This window comes from Phycodurus eques, chromosome 14 (assembly GCF_024500275.1).
Source record: "Phycodurus eques isolate BA_2022a chromosome 14, UOR_Pequ_1.1, whole genome shotgun sequence".
NCBI lineage: Eukaryota > Metazoa > Chordata > Actinopteri > Syngnathiformes > Syngnathidae > Phycodurus > Phycodurus eques.
The window spans coordinates 521028-539377 of record NC_084538.1 but is presented as its reverse complement, the minus strand read 5'-3'; the positions used below and the strand labels follow the sequence as shown (position 1 = coordinate 539377).

Below are 18350 nucleotides of genomic sequence, written 5' to 3'. Positions count from 1 at the left end.
CCTTTTCGTCGACACGTTCACCGTAGCGACGCAACATGAAATCTATCCGGGCACGCCGTCGTCATCACATCTGACGCTTGGCGCCGATTCGTGGGCGTTCTTCCACATATTTGCATACGACCCAAAATGAGCACAGAGACGGTCACAACGTGTACTTGAGTCGATTTGACGGGAATCCACGAGCCGTTTGGCGTGTGACGACAATGCCGAAGCTCAGGCAACTTAAGCTCGTTAGAGCTCGCTGTTATTGTCGCCGCAAATTCACGCGTCACAGCTGCCAAGGCTGAGTGGACTCTTTCGCTAGCAGGTTTGGTGATGCTCATTCTGCGACGTCACGTCGCGGGCAAAGTACCCCCACAACAAACTTGTGTTTGAGCACGCAAGCGTTAGACTTGTGAATCTATCCCGTCAACAAATGCAGCGGATGCTTTATGTAACAGTCTTCCTGTTACAGCGAGGCCATATATGGTCATTTGTCTGCGATGTCGACCTGACAAACATGCATCCAGACACGGTCAGGAGAGGAGAGGGACGCAGGCTGGAAACAACTTTGTTTATTCGTAAAGCAAAACTACAAAACATGAAAAACAAACAAGAACAAACGGGTCAGCGGGTTCACATGTTGTCTTCATCAGAGTCGTCTTCCTCCTCCAGCGAGTCCTGAAAGATGCGACGCAGTGTTAACACACAGTACACACAATGCGTGCGGGTCTTTTGCGTATGCGTCACCTTGGCGTATTTCTCCGCTTGCTCCCTGATGTCTTTGGGGACGAGCACGTGCCGTCCGTTTGTGACTGAGGAGACGAGAGAAAGAAGGGTTAGTCCCCGCGGCGACCCACGCGTCAGCCGTCGACGACGACGGGTGGGTGTGGTCAGACAGCCAAGTGGAAGTGACATCACAGGAGTTCAGTCCAGTGAGCGAAACCTTCTGGAATGTCATCATCCCCGCACTAGCGGAGGAGACGCAAGCGAGACGCTCGTGTTCTTACTTTCTCCGACCCAGCTGAGCTCCAACTCGAACGCTTTGTCCTTCACCTCGTCGTGAACGATGTAGATGCTGAAAACACACACACGGCATCACGATCGAGCAGGAGATGCTGAAAGCGCACGCGCGTCACAACCATGATACGGAACCTCGGTTTATGAACTAAGTTCCCAAAGAAAACTTACCTGGGTTCACAAACAGTCTTGCGCGACCGCGTTTGGCACACGTGCTATTTCTTGGGCGACGCAAACACGATTGGCAACAGCCGTGGCAGGTGTCTGTCTGTTTTGGGGTTTTTTTTGCCCAGTACATCTCCAAAGTGAAAAGTGCAGCGTGCGGGGGTTCCGAAACAATCGGTCGGGCCGGCAATCGAAAACCTGAATCGCCGTCGCAGCTCGCAGCCAATCCAAATGCACATCAGCTTTCACTCGCGTTATAAGTACGGTTCCGATTTTAGAGCAAGTGAGCCATGACACAGAATATTGTGTTTTACAACAACACTTATCATTTCTAACGTACCCGTGTATGAAATAGTGAAGCTCGTACGCGAACATTCAAGTGAATGGGAGCAGGCGCGCCTCTGAAAATATCCACACTCGCTTTTATCCTCTTTCTTTAGCAACCTGCTTCATGTTAACCATGACTCGATCTTTTTATGATTTAAGTAGCAAAAGCCTATACGGGCTCGCTGCTCAGTGCCCGCTCGTATACGCCATCGCTCAGTGTGCGGGGGTGAGTCGCCAACTGCCATGGTGGGCTTCACTGTTGGAAAAAGAGGAGGCAATAATAGCTGGACATGACAACGGTGTTTGTAATCTTGCCGCACACTTTGGCCAAGTGAAATGTCCCATCTGTACTATTTTAATAATACAGTGGGAACCTCGGGTTACTGATTCAATTTGTTCTGCAACCTCATTCTCAAACCAAAATGTTCGCAAACTGAGGCAATGTTTCCCCATTGAAGTCAATGGAAAAACAATTCATCCGTTCCAGCCGCAAAACGGAAATAGGTGACGGGGGGGGGGACGACAGACACCTGAAGCACAGAGCCAATCCAATCGTGTTTGTGCAGCACGAGAAAAAGCAAAAACCTCTGAGCCTTTTGCGGCCAGGCCAAGACTGTTACGTAAACCCAAAATAGTGTTTAACCCAAGGCCTTCTTTTCTTGTAAACATTTTTGGGGAGTCAACTGAGGTTCCACTGTAATAATAAATCAACGGTCTCCTTTTCTTCCTGCTTAGATTAAACGTTAATAATTCTTGGGTCCCCTCAAATGTTGCGTTTGTATTTTTTTCTTCTTTTTACTTTGTTGGTTGCACCCATTTTATTTATTTTCCTTTTCAAGACTGCACATTGATTTGCATGCGAACACGGTGTTTCATTTCTTTGCATATGGTACGGTATTTATTTTCAACTATGCAGCAATAAAACCAAGGTAAATATAACTTTATCCAATGGATTGATTGCATTTCCATTCAAATGTTGGCAAACGGCGACACGGACTGGATTCAATTCCGAAACCGCATTGTGTTGTCAAATGTACGGTCTTGTTGACACAGATCAGCGTACGCGAGCACATTGCAGGGGGTTCGTGGAAACGGGCTTGGGCGGGTCTCACGGAATATAAATGCGGGGAGAGAGCGCCCATTTGTTGGTTTCGGCACTCGCTCGCTTCCCCGCACGCGGGCCCGGCCACCTTGTCAGGAGTTTAGCAGAGCGGCAAGTGGCTAGATGTTGCCAACATAGCTAAATGGATGGCGGCCATCGCTGCCACTGGCGAAATGGCCGCGTTAGCTTCCCAAAAGCGAAGGAACGGACGGTGACTCTGGAGCGTATTCACTGAAGGACTTATTCATTTTGGATCACATTTACAAAGAAACGCGAGCTGTCAAAGCCATTCGGACTGCCGGTGACTTCGGTAACGGGGGAGCTAGCCCAATAGCTAAAACAAAACCAAAAAAACATTTCACTAAGACAATCCCGTCACAACTCGGCCCACCGCTTTACTATTTAAACACTATCACCGATACCAGCTGCTAAACCTGTCACTGGGAATAAAAGTTCGTAATTACGAGTGCGTGCGCACGCGCGTTATAGTAAACAGAGCGTTTGGCTCATGTGAAAAGGTTTCAAAAACTTAATCATAGAGCAAGTGAATGTAATTTACCCTCACGGGATGAATAAAGTATGTCTCCATCTACATTTCAGAAGCCCCTCAATAAAGTGCTGTGCGCGCGGGGAAACAATGCCAAAATCCAAACGGTCGCGTACTGGCAAACATGGATAAATGGCTGAAACATCCAGTTCATGTGGATTTCATAGAACATCCGCTAAATGTTAGAAGAGGTACTCCATATAAGCAACGCAGGTTTTATTATTTGCGATTCTTTTTTTTTATTTACATTATTTTCAAGGCACCATATTTATTTTATGTTTGAGTTAAAAAGAAGACAATGCCTGAGAGTGAGACGGCCATATTAAGGAGATGAAACAAAACGATTTTCATTCAAGGAGCACCTGCGTCAAGTACTACTTTTGGAGAATCATTCACACGCATGAGTGACGGGGTACTCCACTCCAAATGGTCATCGTGTCATCAGGGGTGGCGGAACACCCTTAAAAAGTTCGGGGTGGGGGGGCACTTCTCCAAAAAACGGGGGTAGGAATCGTCACCCCCCCCGACCTCGACCTTCATGAATCATTTGATGATGTCATCAGGCAGCGACTCACATTTTGGCGACCTCTTTGACCAGCTCCTTGCACGTCATGTCCTTCATCTGTAACACACCGTCACATTACGCAAATGTTACGTGGCACGTCATTTCAAAGCACACGGTCACAAACGCAGGAGATCTGACGACATCGCGATTTCTCAACTCCGCACCATGTCTGTTGATGACATCGCCTCACACGCAATCTGTCAGATGACGTCACACATCTCACTACGGCTGTCGCTATCGAATATTTTGAGAATAGATTATTCTATAATTCTTTCATCAATGAAATGGGATAAAAATTTATTTTGCGTCAAAGTTTATCGAAAAATCTTCCCCCCCCAATGACTGGGGTATTGCTTAATGACAGATAAAACAAACCCAAATAAACAACAATGACGCAATATGACAAGAGGAAGTGATGGGCTCGCCGACCTTGTTGAAAGTGAGAATTGCTTCTTGGCTACTCGTCTGATATACCGGTACACTGAAGGTTAGTCATACCAGGATGCAAATAACCATTATTTTTGGAATTGATTTACCCACCCATCAATTGATTATGATTGACTTACTGGTTTGGTCCACCGTAATGTCAGAAAAAGGGCAAAAATGTTTTCCAAAGGAAAAGCAGATGTGGAGACAAATGTCAAATTTTGCTGTAACACAAACGATAATCAGTCTGTGTTCATGAAGGACGACAGAAAGAGAATATTTCGTGTTGAGAGGCTGAAATTCCAAGCATTTGGACAATTTTAGGTTAAACAAGCTCTATAAACGTTCAACCGATTATCAAATTAGTTGTCGATTACTTCGATAATCTATTTGACGATAAATCGATTGCGCCACCTCTACATCTCACAACACACGGACGGCATCGCATAACCTCACGCTGCAGCGTCAAACGACGGCACACGTACTCAAGTGTCAAACATCGCACGCTCACCTGCAATTTTTCAATTTCTGTCTTGGCGGCTTGTTTGGCTTTTCCAATCGCACACCCCCAGTAACCCTGGAACACACGCACACTTCATGAGAAGAAAGAGGTGAGAGTGCGACAATCTCCGCAGAGGCGCACGCATGTGGTCAGACAGCCAAGAGAAAGTGATGACATCACGTGACATCAGCTTGTTTAGCGAAACCTTCTCTGCATCATCACACCCAGGGTTGCATAATCCTACAAATGTTCAAACTTGGAATTCAGTTGGATTTCTGGGAATAAACCGGGTATTTACAAAACGGCAACTCATCGACTGTCGCTTCTATCGGTCAGCTGGAATCCAAGCGCTTACCGCCAGCGACGTGCATGTATTCGTCAAGCGCATTTTCAACTCAGCTCGTCTGGGAAAGGTAGGTTTGTAAACCTCGGTTGTGATTGACAGATGCCAGCAGATGGGAGCGTTGCGCGGCTTCGGATTTGAGATGAGCACGGCTTTTGAGCAGAAAAGGATTAGCGGTTGAACCTCGTCAATCGGACGTCGGAGAGGTTGAGGCACGTCGCACTACGACAGAGTACGTACAGGTAAGCTAGGGAATCGGCATCACTCACGGTGCGTTTCTTAGTTGGATATCTGAAAATCGATGATTATTTTTGCCATCAAAAGCCAGTCCTTTTATAGTTTGAGGTGTAATATTAGTGTCAGTCACTGTTCTGCTTGACATGTTTCTCTCAGGCTTTACACGATCAGGATGATCGGGGCCGATCACAGAGTTTAAAAAAACGATAGCCCATCACAAGATTGACCAATGTGTCTATTTAAATGACTTGTTCATTTACTGTACATTCAACGACGTCATCGATCGAATTGGCGAATTACGACAAAGCCGATCAGATCGGTGTCAAGTGCAGTTTCTTTCATTCTCCACTTTTTGGTCAGAAACTCCAATTTTTGCTGAACCCGAGCCACGCTCTACTGCTGATGACTAAAGAACGGAAACGGAACCAAATATTCTGTGGGCCTTGAAAGGTCAGTGGAAATGCCGGACAACCGCTGTCAATATGATGAACGGCCTGAATGAGTGAACGAGTGAATTTGGACTTTTGGGGAGGGAGCGCGGATCTTTTCATTGAACTCATGGGACTTTTTATTCCAAAAAAAATAAAATTAAAAAAAAAAAAGATTGGGAGAATTGAAAGAATTGATTGCTAATAAAATATTTGAAACTTGCTAAATAAATCTGCTGGCCATCTCGGTTGTGGTTGGAAAGCTGAACTAAGACGCTTCATTGGCGAGACGGTGTGGCGCGTCTTCCGAGACGGACCCCGGCCATTTGACAGAAGCTGGCGGCCCTTCCTTCGGCTGCGCAGTCGGGAGACGGTCTCGTCTTCAGACCGTTGACGGCTCTTCTCTTTTGGGGTTAGGGCTTTGTGTCAACCTGTAATGTCCTTATTTGGTATTGTTTCCATCCATCTTATTTGTATTTATTAGATCAGTCCAATGTACGTACTTATTGCAAAAGTCCAGACATCTGTTGAAACGTTGTGCTTTTCAGTTGCACGTTATTTTGCACGGATGTCTGCTCACGACACAACTAAGCCTAAATCTTTTCTCAATTGTCCATCTCGCAACCGGCCGTGTCGAAGACTCACGTAGGAGACGCCCGAGGGGTCCACCATGTAAAGCTGCGGCCCGTCGTCTTTGTCGTGAGACCCCAGGATGAAGCTGCGGGCGACAACGCCGACAGCCGTCAGCCGATCGGCGGACGGCGCGGGCGACGACGGGAAACTCACCTGCAGCCGAAGGGCCGCACGGCGCTGTAGAGCGTGTAGGCGTGCACGTACATGGCCACGCGCTCGGACAGGTGCTGCGGACCGAAGGAAGCGGCGTTAGTGGACACTCGGAGGCTGCGCAACACGTAGACTCCTTTTTCTTCTTCTTTCAATTGATTGAAAAAGGGACATGACATATTCATGAAGAGCAATAAGCTTTGACGAAGACCGCGGAACCTCCGCTCTCAAACTTCCAGGCCAAGAACCAAGTTATGTTTACCTTGTTTCTATGGGTTGAAATTAGAGCTGCACCAAACAATTATTTTAATGATCAATTAATCTGTCAATTATTTCTTCAAAAAATCTGATGAACGAAAGCACTTTTTAACTGCCATCCCTTTAATCAAAAACAGGACATCATGCCGAATTTGCACAAACAAACTGATGACGATGATTCAGTCAACGGTTTGGTCCCGAACACCCGTCCGTCAGACAACAGACAGACAAACACGCCGGAGAATGTTTTCCAAAGTAAAAGCTGATGTTTGCAAATGTCTTATTTTGAAAAAACAAAAAGGTGATCAGTCTGCTTTCACGTAAGACGACAGAAATCGGAGAAGATTTACTGTTAGGAGGCTGGAAATCTGGATTTGATGTGAAACGCGGTCCAAGATAAATCCAGTAACAAAATAGTTCATGAAATTGATCATCAATCAATGGATAATTAATTGGTGAACCTCGCGATGTGACCGAGCAACATTGTATAACTTAACACTTGCTTAATGACTCGACTCTACTTGCTGGACATTTAGTAGGGACTCGCAGTAACTCGAGACTTGCTTGAAACTTGAGACTTTATCAATTGATCTTATTTCTTACTTCTGCTTCTTCTTCTTAAATATGTGACTTCCTCCTACCTCTGCCGAGCGGTTTACCTTGAGAGGGATGTCGTGGCCGTAGCTGGAGCGGAAGTTGGACGCTTCGTCGCGGGCCACCTCAGCTAGCGACCGAGCGTCCGCCAGGAGGCCCGCCACGGCCTGCGGGGGGAAATCCAACGGTTACCATAGTTACAAGCCAGCCACATCACAGACTTAAAATGGCACCTACTTCGAACCGGAAGCCATATCTAAATGCAGTGTGCGCGTGTTAGATCGAAGAATTAGTTCAGATTTTTTTTGTGCTTTTTTTGTTTTGTTTGTTCTGAGATTCTTTTTCTTTCTACCGATACCAACAGTTTGGTAATTTTTCATTTTTCTTCCCCCCAGCAATAACTCGCATCAACATTATTATAAGAACGTGGAAATGTTTGGGAACGACAGCGACTCAGCCACGTAAACCGACGGCGCCCGCTCCGTCGGTTTACGGTTTAGCGGGCGCCGAGGCGCACAGCTCGAATAAGTCGGCGACTTTCTGCCGAGTCGATCGCTACAGACCTCCGAATGTCACGTGGTCTTCAGATCAGCTGAAGAAGAGCGCGCAGAGAGCTTCACGGAACGGGTTTCCGCATCCGAGCCGTACGTCGCCAAGTGCAATGCGAAGCGTCGGACGGGGCGGCGTAAAGCGCGCCGCCGCTGGACTCGAGCGTTCTCTGGAGTGACGAATCACGCTTCTCCATCTGGCAAGCTGATGGATGAGTCTGGGATGGACGCAACATTGCGCCAAGCTTGCTCGGGAGGGGGAATTATGGTGTGGGCTTGTTTTTCAGGAGCTTGGCTTGGCCCCATAGTTCCAGGGAAAGGAATGGCCCCTTCCTCTTCCAACATGTCAGTGCACCAGTGCACAAAGCAGGGTCCATAAAGACACGGATGACAAGAGTTTGGTGTGGATGCACTTGAAGAGTCCTGACCTCAACACGACAGAACACCTTTGGGTTGATTTGAAGCGGAGACAGAGAGCCAGGCCTTCTAGTCCAACATCAGTGTGTGACCTCACAAATATGCTCAAAAATACCCACAAACACACTCCTAACCCTGGAGTTGAACGTGTTACAACTGCAAAGGGCGGACCGACGTCACATTGAACCCTAGATGAGGAATGGGATGGCGCTTAAATTCATGAGAGTCAATGGAGGTGAGCAAATACTTTTGGCAATACCGTTTACGTTTTGAGGGACTTTGAAAATGAAGTGCTTCCTCTCAGCAAAGTCTGTCATTTATGTAAACACGATCCTTCATAAATGTACATTTTAAATGTTGAACAATTTAACATTGCACAACTTTTTTTCACAGTTATCCTGTTAGTGCAAGCAGTGCACGTCAGCGAGTCCGCATTTTGAAAGCAGCTCAAGTTGAATGAATCAAATCAAATGAATCATCCTGACAAATATTTGAAATACAGCAAATCTCGGCAGATAGAGACCGAGCACTGCTGCAAATAGCAAAAAATAAATACATCTGGAAATAATTGACGAGCCCCTAAAACGTTTAGGAAATAGAATCATTCTTTAGTGTCCGGTGGAAAGTTCTCTTTGGCTCGCCAATGTAGAAGAGATACAACACAAATACAGGCATTGACATACACAAAAACCTATAATAAACCAAAATTATTCTAAGACATATGGAGAACAGGAATAAAAGTAAAGCTACAATAAGACCTACTGAAATAAGTACATTTTTGAGTTCAGGATCGCGACGGCATTTGGAATGAAAACATTTTTAAGTACGTTCGAGGCAGTATAATTGTACACGGATGCCACGAGATGGCATCTGTGAAAATGCAACTCCTCATCCAGGGCAGCTCGGCATTGGCTAATTGAAACAGGATGCGGCGAAGCGAATACTGCCTACGTTCGCCACACTGGCGAATCAAAATTGCCCGCATCAAAACTCAAAAGCCCTTCCTGATAAAAGTTCAAGTCAAGCACGCCCATTCTGCCGTGTGTGAACGGTGTTCATGGTTTCTTTTCCACCCCGCTTCATCAAACGCTTCAAGTGGCCTTCCCGCCGCCGCCGCCGGCGAAGCAGTCAGGCCCACGGGCTTTCCGGCTGCAGGGGGCGGCGAGAAGCGATGCCGCCAAAGCGAAGCACCCATATTGATTAGCGCGACGTACGTTTAAAGTGTCGACGGGCAATGTGTCCTGCAACTCACATGAGTTGTCCCAACTAGCTAGCTGCCTTCCTCATCAATGCACAAGCCGCTCATCCCACTTTGGTTATCGTGCCTAACGACGGCGGCGCCGACTCAAAGCGGGGCCGTACGTGGCTAGCCAGTCATCTAAGGGCCTACGGCAAACGGTCACGCACGTCGCCCCCCCCAGGTAATTGAGACCACTTTGTCCTGCTTTTAAAATCTGTGACAATTATCTGATAGCTAAAGTTAGCCTACTAATATTTACCAAAGATTTAGAATATTAATGTTTAAATTCAACGGAAAAGTTTGAATAACAAAATTCTATATGAAGTCCTCAAGCTCCTTCTTGAAGATTATCAAGTAACAAGTGTATCATCACAACATTTGTACTTTCATTGATTTAAAAAAACAAACATTTAATACAGTTGACCATTTCAAGCGCTTTTATATTCACATCTTGGTGATGAAAAGTGTCGCTCGTGTCCCGATCCACTTTATTATATCTATACTCGGCTGACACCGACAGCAGTGCTACTGCTACTGACAGGAGCGTCACAATACAGTTTTTACAAGGCATTAAGTTATATCAATAATTCAATATTGTACTGCGATTGAAGGTTTTTCGTTTTACAAAAAAAGATTTGTTCTTCACATAAATTCAGCTTACATTTAGGCCTGGCCTACAGGAAAGAGTTGTTTGTTGCTATAACCAATATTGTGTCGGCCATACTATAGAATCCTATATTTTTTGAGTCGAGTGAATAATGCTGAATATAAACTTCCTCCAGAAAAACCGCATGCTAAATCGCAATCGCAAGATTAGTTTGAAAGAAGAGTACTTTCCCAAATCGTTCAGCCCTACTCCTGATTGATGACTAGGTACTTTTAATTGGTTCCACATCGTTAAAGCTTACCAGCTTCCCAGTGACAAGGACGAGCTAAGTGTGGCTAAAGGTTTAACCCAGTGCCAACCCTGCCCATCTCACGTGCGTTGGTGTGCGTGTACACGTGGTTACCATGCCGACGTGTCTGTCAATGTTGAAGATGCGTTTGTTGGAGCCCTCCTCATACAGTTTGGACAAAACCAGCTTCTCCACGCCAAACACGACGCCATCTTTACAGCGGATCCCAATGGCTGTGCTGAACACAAACACAAATGCACACAAACGTTGCGATTCTCGCACGCGTGCATGACGAATCGCTCGGACACGTCCAGAAGGCGACTGCACCGACCTGCTGTTCTCCACAGCCTTGATGGCGTACTCCACCTGGAAGACTCGCCCATCGGGAGAGAAGGTGGACGCCGACAGGTCGTACTGCAGATACATACAAGTCATGATGTCAACGGTAGGGTTGGGCATCGAGAATCGATTGGAACCGGTTCTCGAGGAATCGTTCCACTTTAAACATGTCGGTTCCCCGTTTCGATGCCTACAGTCCGCCCACCCCGAAGAAGAAGCGGCGAAAACCAGCGAAGAAGAACGCGCACCAAGACGTGCTTGTGCCCAACGGCGGCACGCAAAAGTGTGTCTTAACTTTGTTCAAATGAATGACCAGTCGCCTCAGCGCAACACTTGGAATGAGATGAAATTGTGCCAAGGAGGTTTTCACCATGTGTAGAAGTCTGACGCGCTCCGAGCCCCAGCCGACACCGCGCGGAGTCAAGTCAAGTCAAGTCAACTCTCGGTCAATTGGGTCTATGCCAACATTGAGACAGCTAACAAGGTCAACGCTTGCTCACACATTTGCCCTTGAGGGCCTTTTAGTGTTTATTTTAGTCTTGAAACCAACGTAAGAGCCGATTGACAGAAAGAAAAAAGGCTTAACGTTGCGCTAAAACTTCACATCAATGAATGGGGACAGAATTCACATAAACATTGTCTCACAAACACTAACCTTGTGCCTCGTCGGTGAAAATCCGGAAAGGAATCGGCGCTTTATAGAATTTGGTTGCATCCGTTCAAAAAAATGAATAAAAACACCAGTGCTGTCTGAAGTTACTTTTCGTGTCAAAATGCCGAGTTCCGGCGCGTACCCTTCCAAATAAGAGGCTACAAGCCTCAAACAAAGTCAAGTTAAAACCTAAAAACCATTTGACGTGATGAAACAGTCCCAAATAACGATTTTAACAATGCTATATTTAAATTTTAGCTGAAACATTCATGAATGAATATCAAGTCAATTGTGTAATTTCCGTGGACATTGCCTTTTAGTTCATAGGGTTGACAGTGATACTGGTTATAAAGAACCCAGAGTCAAATGTTAATTTGAGATTATACGCCAGGCTTCTAAGAAAATTCACGTTCATAAGTTGGACACCCTTTATTTAAACCATGCAAACTTTTTTTGACCCCGCCCCCTAAAAGAATCGGAATCGAGAATCGTTTGGCACCGCAATCGAAATAAGGAAACGGAATCTCTCACATTCAAACGATGCAGAACCCTACTGACACCGGCCCGCTACTTATTTCTTTTCAATGACAAGCGTGTGCCGTCACCTCATCTGGACTGCTGGTGAGCGAGCGAGCTAGCTAGCTAGCTCGCACCTAACTTGAAAAGTCCTCCTGCCGTTAAAGTCACCCACAGCTTTTCTTTTTACACACAACATTATCCATCCTGCTACATTTGTCATGGTAATAAAACCAAAAGTTGTTTCCCCCGAGTGACTTCACGTATGACGGTCTCAATATTATGAGATTGTGCGCGTGAGGCTGCTCTACTACCGGCCAAGATTACCTGCTTAATTTGTCTCTCATTTCCATTTCACTCACTGTAACGTACAAAGTCACGTGCAAAGGTTTTAATACATTTGTTATGAAGCAAGCAAAGTTAACTGAATCTATCGATCTATGAACCCTGTTTATTCCAAAGATAAACAGCCCAGACTCCTTTAAAGAGGACTTACTTAAAATAAAGTGCAATAATTGCAGTAGTAATGATTTATCCATTTTCTGTTTGGGTCTATGAGTTTAAGTAGGTACATTGTTTTGTTTTTCTTTGCTAGTGAATAATAAGAGGCTTAGGGGCCCTCTCAGTCAAACAGTAAAGCCTTTTATTTGTTTTTTTTTTTAAATTGAACTGAACTGTTTTGTCTGCAACTTCTTGTTCGTAACAACAACATTCATTCATTCATCTTCCGTTCTGCTTCTCCTCACTAGGGTCGCGGGCGTGCCGGAGCCCATCCCAGCTATCTTCAGGCGAGAGGCGGGGTACACCCGAACCGGACGCCAGCCAATCGCAGGGCACATAGAAACAAACAACCATTCACACCGAAGAGTATGTTTTTGGGACGTGGGAGGAAACCGGAGTACCCGGAGAAAACCCACACGGGCGGGGCCGGGATTTGAACCCCGGTCCTCAGAACTGTGAGGCGGATGTGCTAACCAGTCGTGCGCCGTTCCACCCATCGTAACATGTTTTTCAAATATATCTAGAGTCGCCGTCAATCTTTACGTCATACAAAATTATGGTATGGCATGGTCACGCTGCACCTCCTCAGAATATGCTGCGACCAAATCATGCGCTGGTGCGACCAGTGCAAAAGTTACTGTAGAGCCCTGAAATTTATTTTACACTCTGCACTGCAAACAGTAAGTCACCAGCCTGTTCTTAAGCATTAGATCATGTACCGGTAGCTACAAATACCGCAACATTTAAATGCATCAATAAACGGTAACTTTTTACCAAAGGTTTGCTATTTATGCTTTTACAACATCTGGAAAATGATATACACGAACTTACGGCATTACCTCAACGATGCTTGACAGTGGATGGCGAGGGATTGAATTCAGAACATAAAACACGTCGGCCACATTCGCAAGAAAAACCGGAAGAGACCTAAACGGGAAGTGACATCATGGGCTACGTCATGAGGGACTGACGTTTCAAAATTACTTTTTCTAACAAATTAAACTTTTTTTTTTTTTATCGGAAATTTGTAAGCCCATCAGAGAATGGCTTTCCCGAGTAGCAGACAAAACCCAAAGGTTCAAGAGGAGCTATTGAGAAATAACCAAGTTGTACTGTTTTACTCAAACTCTTGTTCCAGATTTTCGACAGGCAATATCACAAAAATCTTACCCAAAAAGGCCATTTTTCCCTCCTCCAACACAAACTAATTTCCTCCAGAACCAATCGGCTTATTTTCAAAAAATATTGCTAGTTGAGCTCAGGTTGAAGTGGCCATTCCAACCAAACTTGGAATTTTGACCGTCAGTTTTCGAAAACCTTGTCACATTGCTACTGAAAGTGACAAATAGCTTGAGGCAAGCACACTTTGCGCTTGTTTGAGGAATTGTGCGAGTTACTACAATATCACGATCTATCTGTTGGTTTGGTGCTCGCCTCAAAGTGAACATTTATAATCGTCAGATTAAAAGTGTCAATGCTTTGATATACACGTTTCCTAAATATATGAATGAGAGGGTTTTTTGTTATTACTAAGTTTACGGACAGCTATGACACATCCAATATGGCGGACGCGCTGAGGGAACGTAGCAACGGGCCTACCCGATCAATGAGGCGTCACGTCAGTTTGTATGTTGTCTATGTTGGGTGCAAAAAACCACGGTCCCGAGAAAGCTGCTTACACTATTATTTTGTCCAACTACAACACAACGGGACTCCTGCTAGCTTTCAGTTTCAGATTAGCATCACGGTGCTAGGCCCGCCTCGCTTGCTGTTAAGTGACTCAGCAAGCTAGCAGCTACCTCGCTAGCTAGAGGCTGTTATCAATGAAATAATGTTGCCCAGGCAACTCTCGAAGAAGCTAACAGTTACGTGTAAAAAAAAATTGTTTAATGGAAGACAAAGTACACACCCCGGTCCCGATGGAGCTCATTTTGACGCCAACAGTTAGTCCAGCGTGAAAGTGCAAAAGCCCCCCCCAAAAAAAATCTGCGTTTGGCTACACCATCAAGGCAGCAACAGTCATACGAACACTTCCGGCCACCGCCTTCACAATAATGGCCTCGTCCCGTCTGCAACGCATTATTCAAAATCCCACACGTGTTCTAGACTGGACGCGCCCCGCTCTAATATTACTGGCTGCAGGACACGCGCCACTGCCACGTGACTGGCTGCGATATCCGGACTGCTTTTCCAGACAGGCAAAGATGTGACTTGAAGTCAATGTGGTGGCGTTCACGTGTCGCGGAGGCTCACGACTCTCCAAATTCTCTTGGCTCGTTCCCTACTCCTTAATGTGCTAGGGAACGAGACCGAGAAAGTGATTATGGCATAATCATAATCTACACTTTCTGCTGTACGAACGCACGATTGTGTATGGATTTTTAGACAGTACACGTATAGTTCACGAAAAATTCAACCCAAAAATCCTAATACTTTACAATGATTAGGGAGTAGGGCATTAGTGACTGATTGAAAACACGGGCCCTATCCTCCCTAATCACCATATCAGAATCAGCTTTATTTGCCAAGTATGTTGCAATTTACAAGACGAGTAATTTATGTCCGCTCTAGTATGACAACAAACAGCCGCTATGACAAAATATACATTTAGGACATAAAACACACGAGTATGGAGAGGAGAGTCATTGAGCAATGAAAGTAGGGTTGTCACCTTTCTTCTTCTTCCCTCACGACATCCATCAACCTTCTCTTTGGTCTTCCTCTCGCTCTCTTGCCTGGCAGCTCCGTCCTCATCATCCTTCGACCAATATACTCACTCTGTCTCCTCTGGACGTGTCCAAACCGTCCAAGTCTGCTCTCTCTTAACTTTGTCTCCAAAACATCGAACCTGGTCACTCCGAGAGCGAACTTCAACATCTTCATTTGCTGTGCTTCCTGTCGTCTCTTCAGTGCCACTCACTGTCTCTAATCCGTCCATCACGGCTGGCCTCACCACTGTCTTATAAACTTTCATCCTAGCAGAGACTCTTCTGTCACATAACACACCCGACACCTTCCTCCACCCGTTCCAACCCTGCTTGGACCCGTTTCTTCACTTTCTGACCACAGTCCCCATTGCGCTGGACGGTTGACCCCAAGTATTTCAAGTCCTCCACCCTCGCCATCTCTTCTCCCCCGCCACTTCACTCTTCTCTTCCCCCGCCACCCCCTCTCATTCATGCACATATTTTCTGTCTTACTTTGGCTAATCTTTCCAGTGCATGCCTCCATCTTTCTAACTGTTCCTCCACCTGCTCCCTGCTTTCACTGCAGATCACAATCTCATCTGCAAACATCATGGTCCAAGCGGATTCCAGTCTAACCTCATCTGTCACACCTACAGCACACCTCACCGCTGTTCTGCTGCCCTCGTACATGTCCTGTATTATTCTAACATACTTCTCTGCCACTCCAGACCTCCGCATGCAGTACCACAGTTCCTCTCTGGGTACTCTGTCATTGGCTTTCTCGAGATCTACAAAGACACAATGTAGCTCCTTCTGACCTTCTCTGTACTTTTCCATCAACACCCTCAAGGCAAATAATGCATCTGTGTTACTCTTTCTAGGCATGAAACCATACTGTTGCTTGCAAATACTCACTTCTGTCCTGAGTCTAGCCTCCACTACTCTTTCCCATAACTTCATTGTGTGGCTCATCCACTTTATTCCTCTATAGTTCCCACAGCTCTGCACATCACCCTTGTTCTTAAAAGTGGGCACCAGCACACTTTTCCTCCATTCCTCAGGCATCTTCTCACGCGCTAGAATTCTATTGAACAAGCTGGTCAAAAACTCCACAGCCACCTCTCCTAGATGCCTCCATACCTCCACAGGAATGTCATCAGGACCAACTGCCTTTCCATTTTTCATCCTCTTTAATGCCTTTCTAACTTCCCCCTTACGAATCATTGCCACTTCCTGGTCCGCCACACTTTCCTCTTCTACTCTCCCTTCTCTATCATTTTCCTCATTCATCAACTCCTTGAAGTATTCTTTCCATCTAGCTAGCACACTGCTGGCACCCGTCAACATATTTCCATCTCTATCCTTAATCACCTTAACCTGCTGCACATCCTTCCCATCTCTATCCTTTTGTCTGGCCAACCTGTATAGATCCTTTTCTCCTTCTTTAGTGTCCAACCTGGCATACATGTCATCATTTGCCTCTTGTTTGGCCTTTGCCCTGTGTCGCATCTCAATGTATTCCTTTCGCCTCTCCTCCTCGGTCCTCTCCGTGTCCCACTTCTTCTTAGCTAACCTTTTTCCTTGTATGGTTTCCTGTACTGTGAGGTTCCACCACCAAGTCTCCTTCTCTCCTTTCCTGCCAGAAGATACACCAAGTACTCTCCTGCCTGCCTCTCTGATCACCTTGGCTGCAGCGGTCCAGTGTTCTGGAAGCTCCTCCCGTCCACCGAGGGTCTGTCTCACCTCTTCCCGAAAAGCTGCACAACACTCGTCCTGTCTCAGCTTCCACCACATGGTTCTCTCCTCTGCCTTTGTCTGCCTAATCTTCCTCCCCACCACCACCAGAGTCATCGTCTTTGCTGTCTAGCCACACTCTCCCCTACCACAACCTTACAGTCGGTAACCTCCTTCAGATGACATCGTCTGCCCAAGATGTAATCCACCTGCGTGCTTCTACCTCCGCTCTTGTTGTTCACCCTATGTTCCTGCCTCTTCTGGAAAAAAGTGTCCACTACAGCCATTTGCATCCTTGTTGCAAAGTCTACCACCATCTGTCCCTCCAAGTTCCTTTCCTGGATGCCGTACTTACCAATCACTTTCCTTCACCAACATGTCCATTACAATCTGCACCAATCACGACTCTCTCTTTGTCTGGGATGCTCAGAACGACTTCGTCGAGCTCCTTCCAGAATTTCTCTTTCACCTCTAGGTCACATCCTCCCTGTGGGGCATAGCCACTCATCACATTATACATAACACCCTCAAGTTCAAGTTTCAGCCTCATCACTCCATCTGGTACTCTTTTCACCTCCAAGACATTCTTGGCCAACTCTTCTTTTAAAATAACCCTGACTCCATTTCTCTTCCCATCTACACCATGGTCAAATCATTTAAACCCTGCCCTTAAACTTCTTGCCTTACTGCCTTTCCACCTGGTCTCCTGGACATGCAATATATCAACCTTTCGCCTAATCATCATGAGATTTTCCTGTCATAGTCCCAACATTCAGTTCTAGGGTCTGTGCTTTCCTCTTCTTTCTGCCGAAGAACCCGCTTTCCACCTCTTCGACTTTGACCCACAGTAGCTGGATTTCCAACGGCGCTCCGCAGGTTGACGGCGCCGGCGGCGGACGTTGTTAACCCGGGCTACGACCGATCCGGTATGGAATTCTTTGGATGAACGCTCCTATTTGTTTGGCAAGGTTTTAAGCCGGATGCCCTTCCTGACGCAACCCTCTGCATTTAGCCGGGCTTGGGACCGGCCTACGGTTTGCACTGGCTTGTGCCCCCCACGGGGCTGCATTGTCACCTTTCAGAAACGAAAATAAGAGCATCTCGGACGCCCATAGCAGTGTTATATGAATGACGCTCCTGTCAAGACTGCCCCCTGCAGGGCAACTGTGGCTACACAAGTTGCTTATCACCACCGGGGTGTGACTGTGGAGTGAAAGAATCATTTGTGCAATTCTCAAGTGTCCTCGAGTGCCTTGAAAGCGCTACATAAATGGAATACATTATTATATTTTTATTTGTGTCAATGTTTTCAATAACGGGGTGCGCATGAAGGCAATTAGAATGACTATTTAACCCACAATGAGGGAAAAAAAAAAAAAAAGTAATTGCTTAATAAGTTATTTGAAGTTGTATTAAGTGAATTAAACGGTGATTAGACGAGCCCAAAGCCGCACGGAACGAGTAGTTCCGCATGGTGCAGCAATGTTGTTTTCAATGGCGGAACCGTCAATGTGCTGCTTGTATTTAGGGAGTTCGTGGTGGAG

At 46.1% G+C, this 18350-nt stretch overlaps 1 protein-coding gene and 2 non-coding genes across 3 annotated transcripts; all 3 read right to left on the bottom strand.

Annotated features, from left to right (window-relative positions):
- Window positions 1-539: 539 nt before the first annotated feature.
- psma3 (proteasome 20S subunit alpha 3) lies at window positions 540-14449 on the bottom strand. Its single transcript, XM_061696020.1, has 11 exons — window positions 14295-14449; window positions 10709-10791; window positions 10492-10615; window positions 7342-7443; window positions 6428-6501; window positions 6287-6359; window positions 4643-4708; window positions 3716-3762; window positions 990-1057; window positions 730-794; window positions 540-660 (listed from the first exon to the last, which is right to left on the bottom strand). The coding sequence occupies exons 1-11, from the start codon at window positions 14313-14315 to the stop codon at window positions 616-618; spliced, it is 768 nt and encodes a 255-aa protein (XP_061552004.1). The 5' UTR covers window positions 14316-14449; the 3' UTR covers window positions 540-615.
- Window positions 869-947, bottom strand: LOC133413280 (small nucleolar RNA SNORD53/SNORD92). Its single transcript, XR_009769861.1, has one exon. It is a non-coding gene; the product is annotated as a small nucleolar RNA SNORD53/SNORD92 (small nucleolar RNA).
- On the bottom strand, window positions 4779-4860 carry LOC133413279 (small nucleolar RNA SNORD53/SNORD92). The gene has a single exon (XR_009769860.1). It is a non-coding gene; the product is annotated as a small nucleolar RNA SNORD53/SNORD92 (small nucleolar RNA).
- Window positions 14450-18350: the final 3901 nt, after the last annotated feature.